General features: G+C 40.8%; 2 protein-coding genes across 6 annotated transcripts in view; one reads left to right on the forward strand and one right to left on the reverse strand.

Moving 5' to 3' along the window:
* Positions 1 to 11,531, reverse strand: part of uts2r2 (urotensin-2 receptor 2) — a 26,058-nt gene extending 14,527 nt beyond the window's left edge. The window contains exons 1-8 of one of the 2 annotated variants that reach the window (XM_035405975.1): positions 11,273 to 11,531; positions 9,412 to 9,491; positions 7,015 to 7,232; positions 5,895 to 5,970; positions 5,610 to 5,652; positions 2,808 to 2,872; positions 2,352 to 2,408; positions 2,054 to 2,207 (exon numbers count right to left, since the gene is read on the reverse strand). In XM_035405975.1, coding sequence (XP_035261866.1) covers positions 2,054 to 2,207; positions 2,352 to 2,408; positions 2,808 to 2,872; positions 5,610 to 5,652; positions 5,895 to 5,970; positions 7,015 to 7,232; positions 9,412 to 9,470 — 672 coding nt within the window. In that variant the 5' untranslated portion in view covers positions 9,471 to 9,491; positions 11,273 to 11,531. The remainder of the gene's footprint in view (positions 1 to 2,053; positions 2,208 to 2,351; positions 2,409 to 2,807; positions 2,873 to 5,609; positions 5,653 to 5,894; positions 5,971 to 7,014; positions 7,233 to 9,411; positions 9,492 to 11,272) is intronic. The other variant, XM_035405974.1, reaches the window with a different exon arrangement.
* Positions 11,532 to 12,209: 678 nt separating this feature from the next.
* hexdc (hexosaminidase (glycosyl hydrolase family 20, catalytic domain) containing) lies at positions 12,210 to 20,593 on the forward strand. Of its 4 annotated transcripts, none has more exons than XM_035405963.1 (13): positions 12,210 to 12,298; positions 12,828 to 12,927; positions 15,933 to 16,048; positions 16,508 to 16,595; positions 17,333 to 17,497; positions 17,787 to 17,970; positions 18,142 to 18,213; positions 18,428 to 18,626; positions 18,714 to 18,796; positions 18,885 to 18,963; positions 19,219 to 19,332; positions 19,513 to 19,602; positions 20,049 to 20,593. In XM_035405963.1, exons 2-13 carry the CDS (start codon positions 12,841 to 12,843, stop codon positions 20,233 to 20,235), a joined length of 1,464 nt encoding a protein of 487 aa, XP_035261854.1. In that variant the 5' UTR covers positions 12,210 to 12,298; positions 12,828 to 12,840; the 3' UTR covers positions 20,236 to 20,593. The 4 variants fall into 4 exon arrangements, with proteins under 4 accessions (XP_035261854.1, XP_035261855.1, XP_035261853.1 ...); XM_035405964.1 differs by lacking the exon at positions 12,210 to 12,298 and adding an exon at positions 12,313 to 12,595; XM_035405962.1 differs by lacking the exon at positions 12,210 to 12,298 and adding an exon at positions 12,314 to 12,517.
* Positions 20,594 to 20,679: the final 86 nt, after the last annotated feature.

A 20,679-nucleotide genomic window follows, 5' to 3' on the forward strand; every position in this document is an offset into this window, starting at 1 on the left:
TCTTTTCATCTTTTTCTCTTTATACCTGAGGCGGTAGTAAACAACCAAGCTCCAGAGGCCGCATGAAATGCTTTACCACTGTTATCTGTTGGATGACCATAAGACAGCCAATCAGCAGCAAGACTGTGTAGCTTCCATGTGATTGATAAAAATCACATGATCACAAGGAAGCAGTACAACCTTTCTGCTGATTAGCTGTTTTATCAACAACACCTAACAGAAAAAAGTTGTTACGTTTTTTTTTTCCTCCAGAAGCACTACACGTGGCCTCTGAAGCGTGGTTGTTTACTAATGCATCAGGTACAATTAAACAGAAAAAGAAAGGTAATACACCATATGGTGGCGAAGACCGTTATTGCATTAGATAATTATCGCTGTGGTATGTCGCCCAGACCAAGCTGAATTTGCCCTAGGTTTTAGTTTTTGGGAAGGAAAGGACAGTATCCATTTCCCTGGAGTGTCTGGGAACTTCATCAAGTCAAATGTGCACATAAGCATCGCCTGGCCTACACACCATTGACCTGGACACCCACATTACAACCCCACTACTTTCTGAATGGAGCCTGTGCAAAAATGAGTACACTGGTCACCCTAAGGGGTACACAGAGAGCTTCCTGCTGGATCACACAGAAATTATTAAGTCTCATTAAATCTTCTGCCAAATGCTTGCAGATACCGCAAATGACGTGGTTGCCTGGCGTAAAGTTCACATTCAGCATCTGTCAATCCCCGGCAAAGCCAACAGACAAGTTCATGATTGGCAGCACCATAACTAAAGCACCATGTGGAGTACATTACTCATATCAGAATGAGCTGCATGTAAAAGAGTGTGTCACATATATAGCCTATATCTCATGGGCATTGATATCTATACTGCTGAGCAATAATAGCAATACAACCCAAGATAAATGATAGACAGGTATCAATGTAAATGTTACATTATCCAAGAGCATCCATATCGGTTCATTCTTGGATAAATGCGCACCTCTGTGTCTGTTCATTCATGGATAAATCAAGAAAGCATCTCCTTCACTGAGAATTAAAAAGTTCCAAAACAAAAACATGAAGGTAACCAAAAGCTGCCCGTATCATCAAATAAACCGTTTTTAGACATACACAGGGATTTAGAACAGAGTCCTTAGTGTGTAACAAGTAGGCAATCAAAGACAGCTGAGCAAATGAACCAATTAAATGTCTCAAGGGCTACTCTGCATTAAATTAAGACATTGCATGCAAGCTTTGACACAGACTAAACAATCCCTTGATCTAATCCCTGCTGCTGGCAGTTAAAATAGAATATATTTTACACTCATAAAGGATCAAAGCTACATTCCCGCAAAAAAAAATGAACTGAAGATAGTAGCCAGAAACATAATATTACCACATTTGAAAAGAGAATATAATTATGGGTAATACTTCAGTATATGATGCATATGTTAGAAAATATGCAGGGCTTCAAGACTACACTCCAGAAATTCTAGAAATTCCACTGAAACTTTCAACAGGGCATGTAACTTTGAGAGAGACTTCTCAATCTGGTCATCCTGACCATCTTCCTAATAACACTTATTTATGAATAATTACAGAGTTTCCAGGGAATTTTACAATGTTATTAATTAATACTTTGTTAACGTATATAACTGTGCCATATTTTTTTCCAAAGTTATCAAGCTTTCAGCTTAAGTAAAAGAATGAATGCATAAATAAATGTTAATTGTGTTCTTCTGGGGCACTGTCACTCACACACAAAACTCACTCGAGTTTCACTGTGAGGCCATTACCTGCACACATAAAAGTGTGCGATATCAGACAGGTTTTAATGACTATTTCTTGACATCCAAGGAAAATGAAGATAAGAATCCACAAAGCTCTACATCATAAGAATGACAGGCGGATTCTGGGAAAGTACAGCGTGAAGTGTTCTTTCACTGTGTGGTCTGTATGCTTGCTGCGGTCGCTTGTGTGTGCATGTTGATGTGTACTGGGGGAGGGTGCTTACGTCAGAATAAATCTCTATAAATATCCGTATCTGGGTGTATGTGTGTGGCATTACCTTGTCTATGTGTGGATGCCAGTATTCATCGTGAGTAGTCTTGGCCGCACTGCTATTGATGCGGGAGAAGAATGTGGGCTTGGTAAGGTACATGCGGGATGGATCCAGTCCAAACATCTCTGCTATCACCCCCTGAATCCTTGCACGCACAGCCCTGGCACCATGAACAAAATTGGATTATTTTTAACATTTTACTATGCATTTGCCAATAAAAATGTATAAAGCAACGCTTTACAAAGCAACAAAGGAAGATTACTGAGAATGAAAAATTACGAGAACATTTAATCAGTAATCCTACCGGTAGAGCTGAAAGTCCTCCTCAGAAAATACGTCTTTGATCCGTTCCCCAAAATACCTAGAGCAGCAGAGAGTCACAGACAAACTGGAAATAACTCTAACAGCAAAAACAACCTGCTCTACAAATTTTGTTTACAGACTGTGAATAATGACCGCTGAAAAAAACACACCAGCTGCATGTGTACGGTTGACGCAAAGTCATCAAGGTCACCACAAATGTGCACAGAAATGTGGCCAGAAATGGATGGGGCGAGAGAACATTCCGGAAATGTGAACAGACAGTAAACTATAAAGTAAACAACAACCAGATCAAATCTCTATGTGAATCAATCCCTCCCATTTATTCCCCAAAGTAGTGTGTTGTTGATGTACAGGGAAAATACACAGTAAAATAGCAGTGGGAGCAGTCAAATCAGAAAGCTCAAATAACTCAGATAGTAAATCTGTTTTCTCTCACCTGTAGATATTCACAAACTGTTTCCCCATTGACAGAGCCCCAGAATGCAGATCCAGTATAGAGGCCTAGAGGAGTGAATACAAATTCTGCTAGGAAATCACATCAACACAATAAAACAAAGTACTGGAAAATTGCACTTTAACTACATGCATCTAAGATGAAAAGATACCAATAAGGAGTCTTTGTAGTGGGCCCAAATAAGGGTTCTGATTCATCCAACAAAAGTTGAACCGTGGGCAGGGCAATGCCTCAGCCAGCAAGCCTTATTTAGTTATGCCAGCGGGTGGAGAACATCTGTGTCTTCTTAGGCTCACCCAGGACTGTGAGCAGTCCCCGGTTCCCCTGCACTGACTCGCTAGACTGTAACTGGGACACACTGCGACAAAAAGCTTCCTCTAACTTCATATTGCTTAATGTCTTCACACTCAATAAGCAAACGCTATGCTTGGATCAGCATCCGGCTGCATGGTGAAAAGGGAAGGGTCATCTGAGAACCCTGCACATCAGTTTAAATCCTTCAAAACTAGGACCATGTCTCCCACCACTTCAAGCTGGTCAGGCTCAATTAACCATCAGCTTTCTGTCCAGGGCAAAAACGTGCTGAAGCATTTCAAGGCAAATGATGCAGACACGTGCTTACGGTGAACAGGCACGGATTGGGTTGGGCTCATTTTGGGCTCATTTATTAATTATTTCCATGGGGCAGTTGAGCGTTGCTGTTTTCAGGCTACGGTTCACTCAATGTTAGCTTTCAAGCCTGACAAAAGCTGTATAACAAGCATAACTGCAAAGCTTGTATAACAAGTGTCAGAAACAAAGTCTGTTGGAAAATTTTGGCCCAGTGAATGTGGTTGTTGCAGACAATCAATCCTCTGGCACAGATTTATTAAAATATAGATAGAGTGTACACACTATTTATGAAATAGGAGTGCTCTACTTAATTCTTGTGGGACAAGTGTAAATGGTAAATGGACTGCATTTATATAGCGCTTTTATCCAAAGCGCTTTACAATTGATGCCTCTCATCTGCCAGAGCAGCTAGGGGTTAGGGGTTAGGTGTCTTGCTCAAGGACACTTCGACATGCCCAGGGCGGGGTTTGAACCGGCAACCCTCCGACTGCCGGACAATCGGTCTTACCTCCTGAGCTATGTCGCCCCGCTAAGTGTAACACTTAGTTAGTCAGAGAGCGCCAGGAACCGCCAAAGAGAGAGACACAATGAGTGCCTCCCATGAGTTCTCCCCCATCAGGACAGCGGTGTGGCATAATAATTAGAGAACTGGACCAGTGTCTCAAAGGCCACAGGTTTGACTCCCAGGTGGGGCACTGCTACCCTAGCACGAGGTACTTAAAAACTGAGAAGTACCTCTCCAGTTATGCAAATTTGTGTTCTCAACAAAAAGACATGAACAATAGTCTCTAGCTGAGATTTATCCTTACCAGAAATACAAAGTATAAGGATGCTTGATAATACTTTATGTCATACATTTGGGTCTTGTTTTTTTAATAAATGAATGAAATCCCCAAGTTTGGATATTTGCTTGTTATTGCCTGCACAACTGCATAGTCAGCTAACAATACAAGCTATAGGATTAGTAAAATCTTTATTTTCCTTATTTAGATAACCACAAAGCCTTTTTCTGTGCACTGTGAAATTTATTCCCGTAGTTTGCTGTGATTGCATTTTACATGATTAAAAATCTAACGAGAAAGTGAAAACAACCATTCAGTTTCTGGCCACATTATTTTTAATGGGCCACAGAGCTGATACTTGGTCACACTTGCATTACTTAACCCTGGGCTAGGTCATTTGTTCTCATTTACATGCCACACCTCTGCTTTCAAAGATCACAAAAAATTGAGCTCAGAGAACACATCAGACACCCTGAGTCATCACTGCCATGGATACAGAGGCGTGACTTCTCCCTGAAAATTTCCTCCTTCTTAACAGGAATCATTGACGCTCAAATAAAATTAGGAAATGCCACATTTCAGTCCCTAATGAAGTAGTTAGCTTTGACATGATACATGAGTGGTCTTCATTCCTCGTCCTGGTGGGCCTTGGGGTCTGCTGGTTTTTGCTGTTACTCGGCACTTAATTGATAGATTAAAGCAGTTGAGTACACAGTTAACTTACCTCATCTGGTTTCTTGGGTCAGAACTGGTTGCTAATATTAAGGTGAAAACAAAAACCAGCAGAACCTGCAGCCCACTGGGATCAGGAACAAAGTTTACTGAGATACATTAACAAGGTCACAGACTATCTGTAATATTTTCATGGAATTAATATTTCATTCACTTCAATTGCTCTTTTAATTGCTTTGAAACCCCATTTTAAATATTCAACAATCACAAAAGCAGGCAAATTGTATAATCATCACATGAGACTAATTTGCAATTCCCAAATGCTCTGGGGCGACAGTGCCAGGGTGTACATTCCCTCAGAGACAGTTTTAGAGGTGTGCAGGTGCACAGTATTTACTGACTTACCATTCAATCACAATTGCTGGTCCAGTGTATCCTGTACTTATAAACAGAGTTCTAACGGCAAAGTTGCTGTAGCAGCCTGCCCTCTAGTGTAAACTCTAATGCATTGCTCAAATCCACCACAGTAAAATAAATAACAAGCGCAAGCCTCCTAAATTAAATTGAACTGAACATTGAGTCATGAGACTTAAAAATAAGTAAATAAGGAATTCAAAATAAGTCTTCTTAATCTGTACTGCATTGTCACTGCAAAGCTGCATTAGCTTTCTATAGGTAAACAAGCTTTCCATTTATATTCGACAGGTGGGATACTTACACCTCCATCAGAGCCTGCTAGTGACAGCCCTCTCTCTGCCAATCTGCAAGGTGAACACATGAGAAATCAGGTGAACTGGTGACAGGCTGATGCCGTATCACTTACAAGCTCAGGGGCACGAGTGAGAAGGAAAGAAAAGGCCAAAGGCTTTGTAGGATCGAGCCAGCGTGAAAGACAGGAAGGTAATAACAGCAGATGGATTGAGTGTGTGGCATGTATATTTGTTTGTGACAGAGTGAGAGACGGCACGTTTTGAACGATTCTTCGCGCACGACTACTCCTCACCTCCGAAGCGCCCGTGCCTCCTCGTGTGTAACCACACCGTCTGTTACCGCTCGCCCACAGGTCTGAGGGGTGCAGCCTAGGAGGAAGACGTGTCACATTACATGGGGGCCTGTGACCTGCATTATTAACAAGTACTGTAACCACTGGTGTTTTTTTCAATTATTTACTGTAAGTTCTTCTGACTGCTCATGGTTATGCTTTGTAGCTGGTTGCCGGTTTGTCAGTAAATTTATGAACCATCCAGGTGTCTTGAAAATGTTGACTAGTTTACATTTTTGTGGAGTGTTGCATCTCTTTAGAGACTAGTACAACAACTAAGCCAAGAAACATAATTCTGACCAAAACACAAAAATAAGTCCCGTCTTTTTTCCAAAATCAAATAACACCAAACCATATCACAGCACATTACAGTGTATAAATGGAGGCAAAATGGTGGCCAATTTTCTATTTTCATAGTAAGAAATATTAATATGCCCTCTAGCTTAGCAATAAGATTCCTCACAACCATGAACAGTTTCAGTGATCATTCTTACAGATGCAATTAATTCTCCTTATAATTTCCAAGTATTATTTTCCCATTTCGAAGGATCCCTCCACAGCTTTCAAGATTTGGAGTACATTACATTAGATTACATTTATTTGGCAGACGCTTTTATCCAAAGTGACGTACAATAAGTGCGACGGTCATTGGAACAACTACAATACACAGGTCCGATAAGGTACAAAACCCATCTTGTAGTTATTCATAGCTATGAACACATTAAAGTCCAGTTCACAGAGTGACCATTACTCTGACTTAACCTATGATTCATTTACAGAGCAATGGGTCTAAGCAAGAGGTTCAATCAGCAAAAGAACAACTTGTTTCAGATTGCTTTCATGACCATAGTTCACATCACATATCTTATATAGAAGAATTTGTATAACACTATTGTTTGCACTAATTTCACACCACTTTCTCAACAGGAGACCACTTAAGGCCAAAGATTTATACATGCGTCACCGCCATAAGACAAGAACAAAAGGCACGACATGCTTAAAAATCCATTTTAAACAGTAACAGTGCGCAAACAAGAGAAAACAGAACACTTCCTGAGAGAGATGAAAGCTGTTTACTTGCCTGGGTAGCGTTTGTAATTGTCGTAATCCTCAGAGCACTGAACCTGGAATATCTTTGGCTGCTGAACCACTTCACCTTGCCGCACAAGAGTCTCTGTTATTTCATTGTCAAAGGTGAGGTACAGCCAGCTCACTGCACCGCACACCCCAAAAGCTGTTAAAACAAGCAGGTAACCTGGGGGCCTCTTCCAAAAAGAGGCCTGTCGGTGTGCATTTCCCCTGCAGGAATTAAAATGACATGTTTAAGACCAATGGCTTTGTGGCTCAATTTATTTTTACAGTTTAAAAACAAGCCATTGTTTGTCAAGGGGGGGGGGGATTGCTACAATGTGAACACTGACCATTAAATTTTGCGATTACTGCTTCCTCCCTACATGCAGTCAAAAAATACTTAGACAAGTAGTGAGGCCTGTGGGAATGGCAGCCCACTTCCCTCTGAGATGCTTTTAAATAGGCTATGAGCAGGAATTCAGCAGCTTGTACAGTATGAGGTCATTTGTTGTATAAATGTAAAAAAAAAAAAGTCAAATCTGAATAGCAGGCATAGCTTAATGATGTAGCCACTTGGCTGATAGCTCTAGAGGCTCCAATAACTCGGGAACTATACAAGCGTACTAATCTATAACCCTTCATGACTAAGATGTGGCATAAATCCAAAGTAGTCAAATTTTCTTTTAATAGAAATGTGGCACTTTTTATGCATTTTTTATATATTTCTGGGCTGGAATTTCGGATGTGGTCAGAAAGCAAGCGTTCATATACTGTAGGCTCTTGGAGTTTGTTATGTAACAGGCTATTCAGAATAGTACAATAATACTGGGATATCAGTCATGAGAATATATCAGTGATCATTCACTGTGCAGAATTAAATAATTTGTTAAAAGGAAAAAGCAACATATCAAACCCTCAGTAATAAAACCAACAGTGCAGGAAGCTCAAATCCTCCTACATCCTCCTGCATCTTTCATTTTGTGTTTTTAACAAGTTCTGACGATATAGAATTCAAATTCTATTGAACAGCATAAAAGCACATTATTTTCAGAAATTTAACTAAATTTATCATAGGTTATTGTGAAACATAAATGTTACTGTAAAATGTGCTTATGAATGTGTAGAACAAGTAGGGTATTAAAAAATAAGGGAATAACAGCACTGTCGATTCCCAAGTGTTTAATTAAACCTACCCCGTGAGCAGCGATAACGTTTTGTCAGGTAAAGGTGGTCACATGTACATACCAGTATAAATGTGTATAAGTGTGCTGCTATTCCTGTATTCTTTGTCATATACCTTTTTTGCCAAGCACCCACACTACAGTGTGAATGTGTGTACATCTCTGCGAAACAACTAGCTATGAAAAATGTGCTAATACATTCATATCTCTAAAACAGATAGTTGCAAGACACAGAATGAGACTAGTATGGTAACAAGTGATCCTCATGTTCAGTCACATCCAGTCCCATGTAAGCTGAGTTACAAATTTTCTCAATTGCAGCCTAGTTTAAATATTTCATTATTATAAACAATACTTATTTAGACTAAGCATAGATAAATTCTAAATATTTTCCTAATAATAGTTAATAGCATAAATGTACATTCATTAATAAAAAAAAATCCAGAAAGTCAAGCTGATACATTTTTAGATTTGGTTCCTCAGTTGTAGCAGTGCCTCAGCAAAGCAAGTGGCTGAAATGTTTAACTGCACTCCATGTGAAACGCGCACTCTTAAACTTCCAAAAGAGAGGGCTAAAACAACATGTGCTGCTCTTCTGCTATTTATGCACCTCTGATAGCCATAACTACAGTAACAAGGACACACAGAAGTTGTCCCAATATGCACACTTGATCACACCTGCACGCGTGGGCACTCGGCGTGCTTGTTCACGTGCTCAGCGTAAGAGCACCAGTTTGTCCAATTTCTTAATCAAAAGTGCAGTGCGCTTGATGTGCACTTTATCCAGACTTACACTAAGACCACTCCAGAGCAGTATATAGCCAAGTACACTAACCCACAAAGCACCAAGCTGATGACATTTACTGTTGACGCCATTCGGGTTGCGGGCTTGTGTGTTCACTGGAGGAAAATGCCACTGAAGAAATATCACCTAAGAAAGATGTCTCGCTACACACTTGGGCACTTAATACATACTTCCCCACTAAATGCTAATTTATGTTACATTAAGTGTGTAAGTACACAAGTGCACTTACCCAAGTGTTGATAAATGGGACAGCCCAACAGTGTAATTTATGTGAAGCACCATGAGTGCTAATTGCTCCCCCTTGTGGATAATCTTTAGTGAGTGTGTGAATGAGTGAGTAAGTCCCCCAGGCCCAATTCACTCCCCCTCTGTCTTTTAGTTACGCTTTATTGCAAGTGTCACCGACGTGAGGGCCACTCACAATTGAGGGCAGCCACTGAGGCGAAAGGGAGCATAAAAAGCAGCAGGTGTGGGACACATTTTTAGTCTGCTCCAGCAACCCTGATTGGAATGTAAAAAGAATAAATGATCAATAATAAATCATCACCACTTAAAAGAATATCACTTAACAGTTGGACACAGTGGGCTACTTTGAACCACAATATCTGCATTAAAAATAACGATTACTACAATTATGTATTAATTTTATATGTATTATCAGTACACTTTAATCCATGGAATTTGCATCAGTTGAGACACTTGTTTGCAAACAAAACTGATGGCCATGATAATTGACTTTTCAACAGGTATGACATCAGTACACTTACATTTGAATGTGGTTAGCTCAGGCTTGCATTAAAGACTCTGTTAACGGCATTAAACAACACAATGCCAGCTGAGGCAGCACTCACTTTTAAGCCACCAAAATTAAATTTCCTTGTTATTGAGGGAGCATCAGAGGGCCGAACAGCCGCTCCCCCGTGCCAGTTCTGGGACAACCCTTGTACAACATGCAAAATGAGCGTTGGCCTGTAGGCAGAGTGATTAGGAGGTGAACTGGGACCGAGCCATCAAGTTACAAGTCAAGTCCTTGAGGTGCTTTGCATCTGAAAAAAGTGGGAGGCTTTGTAATTATCTAGTTCTTGAGCATTTATTTTGTTCTTCCCCATAAAATCACAGAGAATAATTAGGAAAGGGTATTGCCTTCTCAGCATCCTAGGTGCTCCACCAGACAGGGACAGCTGCAGTAGACGGCACCGGCCACATACTGTAAATAGCTGTACAACATGAGTATTGTAGCTTGCTCAACCTGTGTTCTGTAGTTGTCCAATAACCATGATATGCACTTTGGTACGCTTTGGATAAAAGCGTCTGCTAAATAAATGTAATGTAATGTAACATATACGGGCATCATGCCCGGGGCATGTCCCACGTGCATCACACCACTGCAGCTGCTCCCTCATCAGTGTGCCCATATAAAGGCCAAGCTCACAGGCCTTTTGTGGAGAGTTCTGTGTAAGGTTTCTATTTTAACATAGTATTAATGTCTATAATATGTTGGCAAATGGAGCGTTGTTGATTTCATTGCAGGCGCCATAACTGAAATGCTAAATCGCTCATAATCACTAAAGGCTTGGGGTACACTCCTCTTTGAGTAGGAGCTGTCATTTACTGGCTTGTGTTTTCTATCCATTTAATTTTGTTTTAGGTTCCAGTGGATCTGACAAACTATAAATACCGAGCATATTACCAAATAAATGGGTAGGTGAGAATTTCAGCGGTTTTGTTTGCGTTTACTTCAGGTTTAGCCTACGTGCGTTTTCGCCGGGCGTTAGAAGCACTGCAGCAAAGCCTACCCTGTAATAATTAGTAGTAGGCTAGTAGCCGTAGTATAATAAAAGTATACTTAAAACCTGCTTGATGTTTCTAAACTCATTCTGAAGTTCATTAGAATGAGTCACCCATGCCCAACACACAGTGTACATCATATGCGTGTCCTTGGTCCAACGCCAGGCTACGCAGCCTTTGCCGCGTTCTTCATAGCAATCCATTGCCTTCGACCGACAATTGGTTATTGCATCTACTTAGCGTTCCACAATGCATCCACCCCATTCGCTGGCCATGCAAACAGTAGTTTGTACCCCAAATTGTCTTTGACTAGCTATGTAGCATAGGTAGCACATCGGCTTCTTCAGTCTGTCAAAGGGTTGATGTCCGATCGTTACTTCAAATCAGACTACTTAGATTTTTATGCCTGTTACTTTCAGTACCATCGTTCATTAAATTATGTGGTCAAACATTTAGCAAGCTAATGTTGTTACAAGCATGTCTACTTACCCTACCTTTTAATTTTTTTCTCAATCCCATTATTGTCAGTAGATTTCTGATTTACTCGCCGTTGTACGGGCATTTTTCTGACTTGAATTAGCAAAAAGCGTGTGCGATAATTTACGTAAATTTGATATTAAATGTTTGTCGCTAGCTTGCTAGAATTTCTAAAATTGATAGAAGTGTAAAGTCTCCTTCATTCATACACCATGAGCCACGCCAGTAAACCAGTCCCTAAGTACCACGACATTCTACACTACGTACGTACGTACCGCTGGAGCCACACAGCGAACGCACGCAGTGCAGTGCATAAGAAGTGGGTAGGGTAGGAGGGGCCAGGCGGGGAAGCTTATGAAGTAACGTTTCTTATGCTTTTCATATGAAACGTAACGGTCGTTTACAGAGTTTCAAAATACCATCGGATAAGTTTTTTATTTTGCCTTCAAGAGTCTGATATTTCCCGTTCACTTTAATGATTTGCGCTCAACGTACAGGTTTACTTCCGGGGCTTCACTAGTTTAGGTTATAGAAGGTGTGCTTTTCTGTGTATCACAAACTTACCTATTGCACAGCGGTTGCTGTTGTATTTAAGTGCTGTGTGATGGCCATGTCCCAAGCGGTCCCAAGCCTGCCGTATCGTATTCCTGAGTTAAATGAGTCGGGAATCAGTTGGAAAAAATGGTAGCAAAGAATATAAAATGATTGTTCAAAATTAGTTTATTAGATTATGGGCCGATATACGGGGACAAACGAGTTCGTAGCACTACGAGAATAATGGCGGAAGTTACACGCTTGGTTAAATTGAACTGACATATATGGTTATAATTTAATTAACATTATAGTATTGTGTGTGTGGCCCATAGACCGTGGTGTGGCCAGGAATACGCAGTAGGCCTAACTGTTCGATGTTACGCACTCCGCCTTCCAACTAAACGTCATAGATTGTTGCGTGCGGACCAATGGCAAAGCAACGCCTCACGCGGTTCACAGGCATTTTTACGGATGTGCAAGTAGTTATTGCTCGCAAGCGCTGATCACTGGTCAGTTTCAGGTCTTTATAACTGTTGCTTTGGATTTGAATGGGGTTGTGTTAGCTGATCCTGGATGATCATACTGGAGTAATCAACGCAGTTATCTACTGGTTTCGATCAGGCAGCATTAATTGATTTCTCATTTGTTTACATTCGTGCCTGGACTTCCGTGTTAGGTCAAAACAATCGGATACGCAGTATTTGAGCGTAACCCAGCTGTAACGCTAAGTAATTCCGGATTTCCTTTGCGACTTCTGTTATCTAAGTGTTTTTGCTGTTGTTGCTATAATCGTATTTTGAAATAACGTAAGCATAGCTAGATGCATTCTGTAATGTATAGTTAAACCTTACATGGGAACATTTGCAAACTCCTGTTAGCTGACAGGAGCTTAAGACAAAGCTACATACGCACTCGAGATACCGATATTATTCTTTGAATAGTACCTATGGATTTTGAAGTAATCTTAAAAAGCTATCCAATGTATCATCGAATAATATGGAATATGCTTTTACGTCTTGTTTTTCTTGTCGTTTTCAGCTTTGCTTTTAAAATGAATGTCTCACCATGGCCCTCTGGGAAGAAACTTGTTCACCTAGATTTAAAGGGAGCTCCTCCCAAAATGAGCTACATGCAAAAGGTACACTTTAGATGGTCCTTAACTAATAAGAGTTTGGGTCAATTGCAGTGTGCTTAGATGGAATTTAAACCTATAGACCACAGAACTGCATTACAAGTGCAATAGCTAATTGAAATCGGTGAAATAAGGGTTCGACGTTTTCAGTTATAATCCAATTCTGTGGTCTAGATGTATAAATCTAAGATTTGAACTCAACCAACGTACACTGAAACTGACTTTTTGTTTTTGTCAGTCACTAAAGTGCAATGCGCTAGATCTTTTAACTCCAGGCTGGGAATGGCCATACTGTTAAGCAATAGGCCAATATTCAGTTGAAGCACTTCGGAGTTGCCACCTCATTTGGGTTCTTGGGTGTAAAAGGTTGTTGGTTTTATGGTGTAAAAAGAATACTCAGTGGCAGAGATGAAGTCTTGTTCTCATGTTATTGGTCTCCTGACCTAAATTAGCAGAACAAATAATACTGCCTGGGGTCTACTGTGTTTGCCAGAGTTATTTAACAAAACCTGGTTATAAGATGGTAACTTTACAATCTTGAAGGCCCAATTTCAAAATTGAATTCCCGGTCTGTTGCAAATGGGGTAAACCTAGTGTTTGTTATCCTTGTATTTTCTGTAAAATAAAAGGACAATGTGGCTTTTTTCTTTCAATGATTATTTTACAAAAATATTTGTTTGATTAGGCTAAATGTCTGAAGTTGGGGGGGAAGAAAAGCATGCTATAATGAAATTTTTTAAATAAAATTTCTTTTATGCATAATTTCTGCCTAGGGTTGATGAAAGTGTGCAGTCTTGGTCTTGTTAAGACCTGGTAAGTCTGGTCTTGGTCTGGATCTTGGTCTTGCTATGGGTATGGGTATTGACGGGTGTGGTCTTGAGGGTTCTGGTCTTAAAGTCGGACTGAAATTTGAAATACTGTATCATTATTTATATTCTATACCATTGCAAAATTGTTTTTAAATGGTTTTCTTCTCTCTAGGGGTTTCGTCATACTTGTTCCTGGTTATGGTTATACACTTTGTTGTACGTCGCTCTGGATAAGAGCGTCTGCCAAATGCCTGTAATGTAATGTAATGTAATGTTTTAAAATATTTTTTGTTTTTTTTTTAATGATAAAAATGTATACTTTTGGACATATCACAAAAATGTTACTATCATGTTACTATGGAGGTCGCATACTGCGTGGGCGGGGTCGAGGGCGTACTCCTTGCATTTTGAGTGACAGCTAGTGCGCGAACCATCTTAGAATGGTGACTGTGACAGCCATCAAGATAAAATCAAGATTTCAGTAGATAGGTAAAGTTAAGTGAGTTGTCATATTGCACAAAGTCAACAAATCTCCGTAGCTAGCTAGATAAATAATATTTGGCATTCCTGAATTGTTGCTTTATATTTCGTGTGATAATTATGTTGATGCTAAGATTGCTTTTCAGCTATGCCAGCTAACGTTAGCGAATGTAGCTGTTAGCTATCTTCCTTGTAAGCCAGGCGAAGGTAATTCATACACTCAGTAATTATACATCCAAATATAATAATATAAGAAGCTTACTTTGTGGTTATCCTCCGTACTGCTCTGTACTGTGCTTGATCAAATTGTGGGGACTGCTCAACGTATTTTTAAGTTGCATTCTGTCGTGCATTTTTGTATTATAGCTATTTGCTAAAGTTGCTATATGGTGCTAGTCAACTACAGCCTTGGCCAAAGTGATAATACCATGCCATTCTCAGAATAATATGTATTTTCTTTTATATTGTACCGCACAGGAAAAGTGCACGTGCTTTACATGTCAAATAAATAAATAAATAAATAAAACATACATACATTAAAAGACGTTTTGGATATTTTAACAGGCGCAGTTGCGAGCAAGCCTGTTGCCAACAATATCCGTTTATTTATCCATTTACAATATCACTTGTTTTTTTACATTTGTGTCCTTCTGGATTGCGTGTAGTGAGTCAGTATTTGCGCATCCTTCAACACAATAATGCCGCTTGCAAGGTGCCATGTTTGCCAGACTTGACAGTGGCAAATGCAGCCTTGCCAATCATAAGCAAATACACGCTGTGATAGGCTGCATGCAAATGAGACCGCTTCCTGACGTCAAGAAGCGGAAATTTAAAAAATGTGGGAAAAAAGCACAGTAGGTGGCGCAGTGATTTTTAAAACACCAATTTCTATAATTCAAAACAAAAAATAATAAATTTTAAATGATTTGATAATACAGTTTACACTGCCTATTTTACCACCAAGGGTAGTACAAAATATAAGCAAATTTTTCAGTCCGACTTTAACTCTGGTCTTAACTTTGTCCTGTGGGTTTCAAGTGCCGGAGCTCAGGACCCCATGCTCTAGATCAGGGTTTTTAGAGTCCTGGGGATCCACTGTGTATGTAGGTTTTTTAAGAAGTGACTAAAATATTAGTTTGAAAAAGTGGCTACATTTGGGCGAAGCACAGTGTGTTATAATGACAATTTTAAAATAAAATTCCTTTCGTGTAAATTTAATTTTGCCTAGGATGGATGAAAGTGTGTTTTCTTGGTCAAAGGTCTTGACCTTGTCAAGACCAGGTAAGTTTTGTTTTAGTCTAGATCTCGTTCTTGGGGAGTATGGTCTTGGTTTGGTTATGGGTATTGAGGGGCGTGGCCTTGGTCTGGGTCACGAGGGTTTAGGTCTTAACTCCAACTCTGGCCTTTGAGTTTCAAGATCAGGACCCTCTGCACTATATCAGGTTTTTCCAGACTGCTGGGGATCCACTGTGTATGCAGGCTTTTGTAAGTCAATATTTCAGTCAGTTAAGCTTGTTTAAAATGGATATAAGTTCTCCCAAGTTTTTTTTAATTGATATTTGTGCTGTTCAGATTTCCAAAAATGACACCATGACCTTTTCCTAAAATTGATCTTGATTAAGGATCAGTTGAACACAATATTGGTATTGGTTTTAGCAATTGTAATATCTGAATTATCTCCTGTTGTGTCCTTCTGCAACTCTTCCTTCTCTGCATTTACAGCTCATCCCTTTGATTGCACGTCTGGGCGCCGATGGTTTACTCTTGGAGTATGAAGACACGTTTCCTTACGAGGGGGATGTAAAGGTTCTACAAGCTACTGATCATCCCCCATATAGGTGTGATAACAAAGCACACTTTCTCTCCTCCTTATCACATAAAACTGCCATAAAAACATTACCTTTCATGTTTTGTGTTGCATTGTCAGTGTTTTCCTTATGATGATGCATAATTTTTTGCATAGCAAATGGCCTTATTCAAGGCAACTATTACAATACAAATTTCTGTTAGCTTTGTTTATTTTGCTCCATGTTGACTACTGCCCATGATAAAAATGATTATGATTGTCTTTCTATCCATAATTATGGAATAGTTTTCTATCTATCATTTTTGGCTGCTTCAGCCACCCTCCTCCCAAGTCACCTGAGTGCTAACTGCCATATCAAGCACAGTGATCACTTGGGGAAATTGTAACTTAGTTATTTAACCTTGTATTTAAAACTTAATTGATGGTAAGGAGATATAGTAATTTGTTATAATCATTCAAACTGGCTAAGGAGCACTTCTATTATTCACAGTCGTGAGGAAATCAAATCAATCCAGGATGTGGCCAAGTCCAATGGCTTAGAGATCATTCCACTGGTACAAACTTTTGGACATCTGGAGGTAAGACTGACCAACTTAAAACACAAAGGAACATGATCTTTGAAAGGGCATACCTCTTAGCCATGCTGGGTCTCTGGCCTGAGTTTGTTCCAAATAAAAGAATAAAACTGAAAACTGGTGGAGGGGGAAGAAACCCCCCCCCCCCCCCCCCCCAGTAATTGCCCAACGGAATTCCTTTTCCTGCCTGAAATCTTACTGTCTGTTAGTCAAAGGCAGTCATCTAAATAACTAGATATCCAACAATGTACACGTTATAAGCATATATTTATTCACTTAAGTTTAAATGAAATGCCCTCTTTTTTAGTGTTGAGGAGATTTACAGAAGTATGCAGGGGAGCACATGGCCACGTGTAAGCAGTGTAAAGGTGCAGTGAACAAAAGTCAAGCTAATAAAATGGCTTTTGAGGTCTTGTGAAGGTTGGTGGAATGGTGAATAAAGCAGACCTTAAAAGTCTCTCTCTCTCTTTCTTTCTCTCAATTCAATTCAATTTGCTTTATTGGCATGAAATACATACAGCAAATATTGCCAAAGCATTACATTAAAAAAAAAAAAAAACACAAATACAGAAATTCCAAATAGAGGGAGAAGAGAGAAAAAGCGATAAACTATTTATACTAGGATTTCATTAACTAATTATATGTACAAGTTGAACAGGTAACACACCTTTCTCTCTCTCTCTCTCTTTCTCTCTCTCTCCCCCTTTCTCTCTCTCTCTCTCACTCACTCACTCTCTCAGTTTGTTCTAAAGCACAGAGAATTCTGGGAGCTGCGTGAACTGCCATGCGTTCTGGGCACTCTGAATCCCCACAGGGACCACAGTGTGAAGCTGGTGCTGCAGCTTGTGCGCCAGGTGCTGGAGCTACACCCTGACATCAGGTTTCTGCACATTGGGGCAGATGAGGTATGACGCTCGGCTGCCATGATTGTTACTGAAGGATTGCTAAGTTTCAGGCTTTAGTTAAACGTGTTGAGGCTTATGAGAACGGTAATTGTTCAGTATAATTGTGAAAACCTGTAATTAAATAAGAGTTTGTAAAGCTATGGGACTTTTCATCATCATCTGGCTTACACATAGGTACACATATTCATTGTCTCAGGTGAAGCATTAGTTATATTATGTTTGTGATACAGAGGCTGCTCTCCAATCATTATTATTATTACAGTAATAATTATATGGTCTTACTTTTCAGGTGTACTTCTTGGGCCAAGGGGAGGAGTCAAAGCATTGGCTGAGTATGCCTGGACATGACATTCACCAGCTGTTCCTTGGTCATGTGACAAAGGTGGTGAAGAGTATACGAGAAACCTGGCCTCACCTCAATCTCATCATGTGGGATGACATGTTGAGGAGCATGTCCTGTAGCACTCTCAAAGGTGAGGGGTCAGAAGAGGATTTTTTCATTTTTCTGTGGTTTGACCGAGCTCAAAACCAGGAGTGAGCAGTCCAAGCTTGCCGTTTGACATTCTTAAATTCTGTTTAACTCAGTTTTCTGCTTCCTGCCTTCCTGTCTGGTTCCACCTCCTCTTTCTTTTCATCTATGACAGACAGCGGTCTCGTAGACCTGGTGCAGCCAATGTTGTGGGACTACAGCCCTTCTCTGGATGTGGCAGGCACAGGTACACATCAATTAATCTGAGTTTTATTCCGCCACTCTCATAATCCCATTTACTGTAGGTTGTCCATTATCCCCCCCCCCCCCCCCCCCCCTGCATTTCACTGCCTTGACCCTTGGAGAAGGAGACTGTGGACAGCAGAATGTTTGATATGGTTAGGGCACACCTACTCCTACTATTTATTTTGCTTCTTGTTTGTTCATATTTCAATCTTCAGTCCATCTGCTGGAGACCTATAGAAGCGCAGGACTGTCCAAAGTGTGGGCAGCCAGTTCTTTTAAAGGCTCCACAGATGTGAGTACCTGCGTGACCTCCACTCAGAGGCATGTGGACAACCATCTGCAGTGGCTCCAGGTGGCAGCTGCATTGCCCAGTGGGATAGAAATGCAGGGCATTGCCATCACCGGCTGGCAAAGGTGAGAATGCCACGCAGTGGATCTGCATTACACAATTAATATGTTTACACAGGTTTCAGCTTTCAGTCAATATATTTGCTGTGGCAGGTATGACCATCTGTCTGTCCTGTGTGAGCTCCTACCTGTAGCCATACCTTCCTTGGCCTCCTGTCTGGAAACCCTGTGCCAAGGTCAGTCCCTCACCACCATTCTCACTCACTGCAGTAAGCCATTACATCTTCAGAATAATATTTATTTCATTAATAATGTGTGTTGCAGGCAGCTTCAGTAAGGAGTCTCAGACAAAGGTAACCGAGACTCTTGGCATCTCCACTGTGGAGGTGAAAGACATGGTGAGGTAAATAATATCACTTGAAATAGGAAAAGTAGTGAAATTTTGATTTATTAATCATTAGGGCCACATGAATGAAATGCTACAAGCATTAAGATGATCCAAATATTTGGTTACACTGGTTTCCTAGGTCTTAATTCTTTCTTGGAACAAACATGTATTTAAATGGTTATGGTCTGGCAACACTAAAAAAACACCAGAATTGGTGCCAGTGACCCTGAGGAGGGGGATTGATAGAGCCATGGTCCGGTGTCTGTGCAGCAAGCCCTGTGCAGCCAGCTGTTCGGCCTACCCTGGGCAGAGGTTGGCAAAACTGGTGGTGGAACTGAGTGAGCTGCTGCAGTCCGAGGAGCTTCGCTTCCTGGACACCAACATGTGAGTGAGCCGTTTTACAGGGGCCTGATCTCCCTGTCCTGGTTGGATGAGGGAGTCTGCTTGTAGGCCTGCTTAGGTACAGATATGAGTGGCTGAAGGAGGCAGCCCCATTATACTTGCAGCTGCAGACAAGAAGGCGAGGGCCTTTCTGACATGTACTCCTCTGGCATTGTGGTTCAGGTTTGTGAAGGGGTGGTTTACCCCGTATCACAGGCAGAGGAAGATTGTCAACCCCCTTATGGCACAGCAAATCCAGCATCAGGCAACAGCGTAAGTGGCTCATGTGTTACATTATTTTTATTGTACCTTTTGTTAGGTTCACTTTTTGGCTAATCTGTGTCCTCCATATCATCTTTTTGTTGCTGCATTACATGTATAATGCAGATCTCTGACAACATGGCTCATTTTCTCTGTGTAGTATAAGAAAGGGTGCCCTCTATATCAGTGTTTCTCAACCCAAAATGGGTCGTCATCAAGCTCTGCAGAAGCCTGATAACGACCCATTCATTTGAATCAGGTGTGTTGGAGCAGGGAGACATCTAAAACATGCAGGGCAGTGGGTCCCCAGGACCAGGGTTGAGAAACACTGCTCTAGATGCCTTTAAATGCAATTCGCACCTACAAAGCATAGTCCATTTCTGTGCCAGTGTAGGACCTATCCTGTAACACTGTCTGGGCATGTCGTGCAAAGCTCCTCCTTTCTCTCCGCCCTCCAGCTTGCTGACGGCAGTGGAGCTCAAGGTGGAGGCTGTGAGACAGGAGATGGTGCAGTTTTTTCATGAGTCCACAGCTCAGGAGTGGATTGCGCAGCACGTCAGCGCGGTGTTGGAGCCCATCCGCCGCTTGCTGGAAGACATACAGGTAGCCATCCAGGAAGTGCTGCCCCCCAGCTTTAATTTTTAAGGCTGACAAGATTCCACTGAGGAAAAGAAGGGAAGGTTTTTGCTTTTTTTGTGAAGGGGTTGGGGACTGGCACTGATCCCCTCCATGCTAACAGAGAACCCTGGACATATCTCTGACTGACTGGAATGATCTACAAGCAGATGAGCAGTGCAGGTGTATGTTATGAGGTTGGGACACAAGCCCTTTGTCTTCCTGTCCACATTTGGTGAGGTCAGATCCAGCAACCTTTTATCATCGATTATGCAATTAAATTCTAGTGAGAGCTGTGGTCGTCTCATCAGTTGCACGTTTTCTCCAAAATTACGGTTTACAAAATAAATGGATATAAATTTTAAAAAATACCTAAGGATAACAACTATAGCTGTGTGCTGTGACTTCTGTTTTATATCATTATATTTTCAGAAAGGCAACTGAGCATCCTGGTGGATGGCAGGATTAATTGGA

The sequence above is a fragment of the Anguilla anguilla genome, chromosome 2 (assembly GCF_013347855.1).
Source record: "Anguilla anguilla isolate fAngAng1 chromosome 2, fAngAng1.pri, whole genome shotgun sequence".
In the NCBI taxonomy this organism is placed as follows: domain Eukaryota; kingdom Metazoa; phylum Chordata; class Actinopteri; order Anguilliformes; family Anguillidae; genus Anguilla; species Anguilla anguilla.

Bases quoted from the DNA above. Each gene is read 5' to 3' on its own strand.
- hexdc (XM_035405963.1), top strand. From the start codon at position 12,841: ATGAATGTCTCACCATGGCCCTCTGGGAAGAAACTTGTTCACCTAGAT. The intron at 17,971-18,141 runs GTGAGGGGTCAG...CATCTATGACAG, and splicing joins GTCCTGTAGCACTCTCAAAG to ACAGCGGTCTCGTAGACCTG. The intron at 18,964-19,218 runs GTAAATAATATC...GTGTCTGTGCAG, and splicing joins GAGGTGAAAGACATGGTGAG to CAAGCCCTGTGCAGCCAGCT.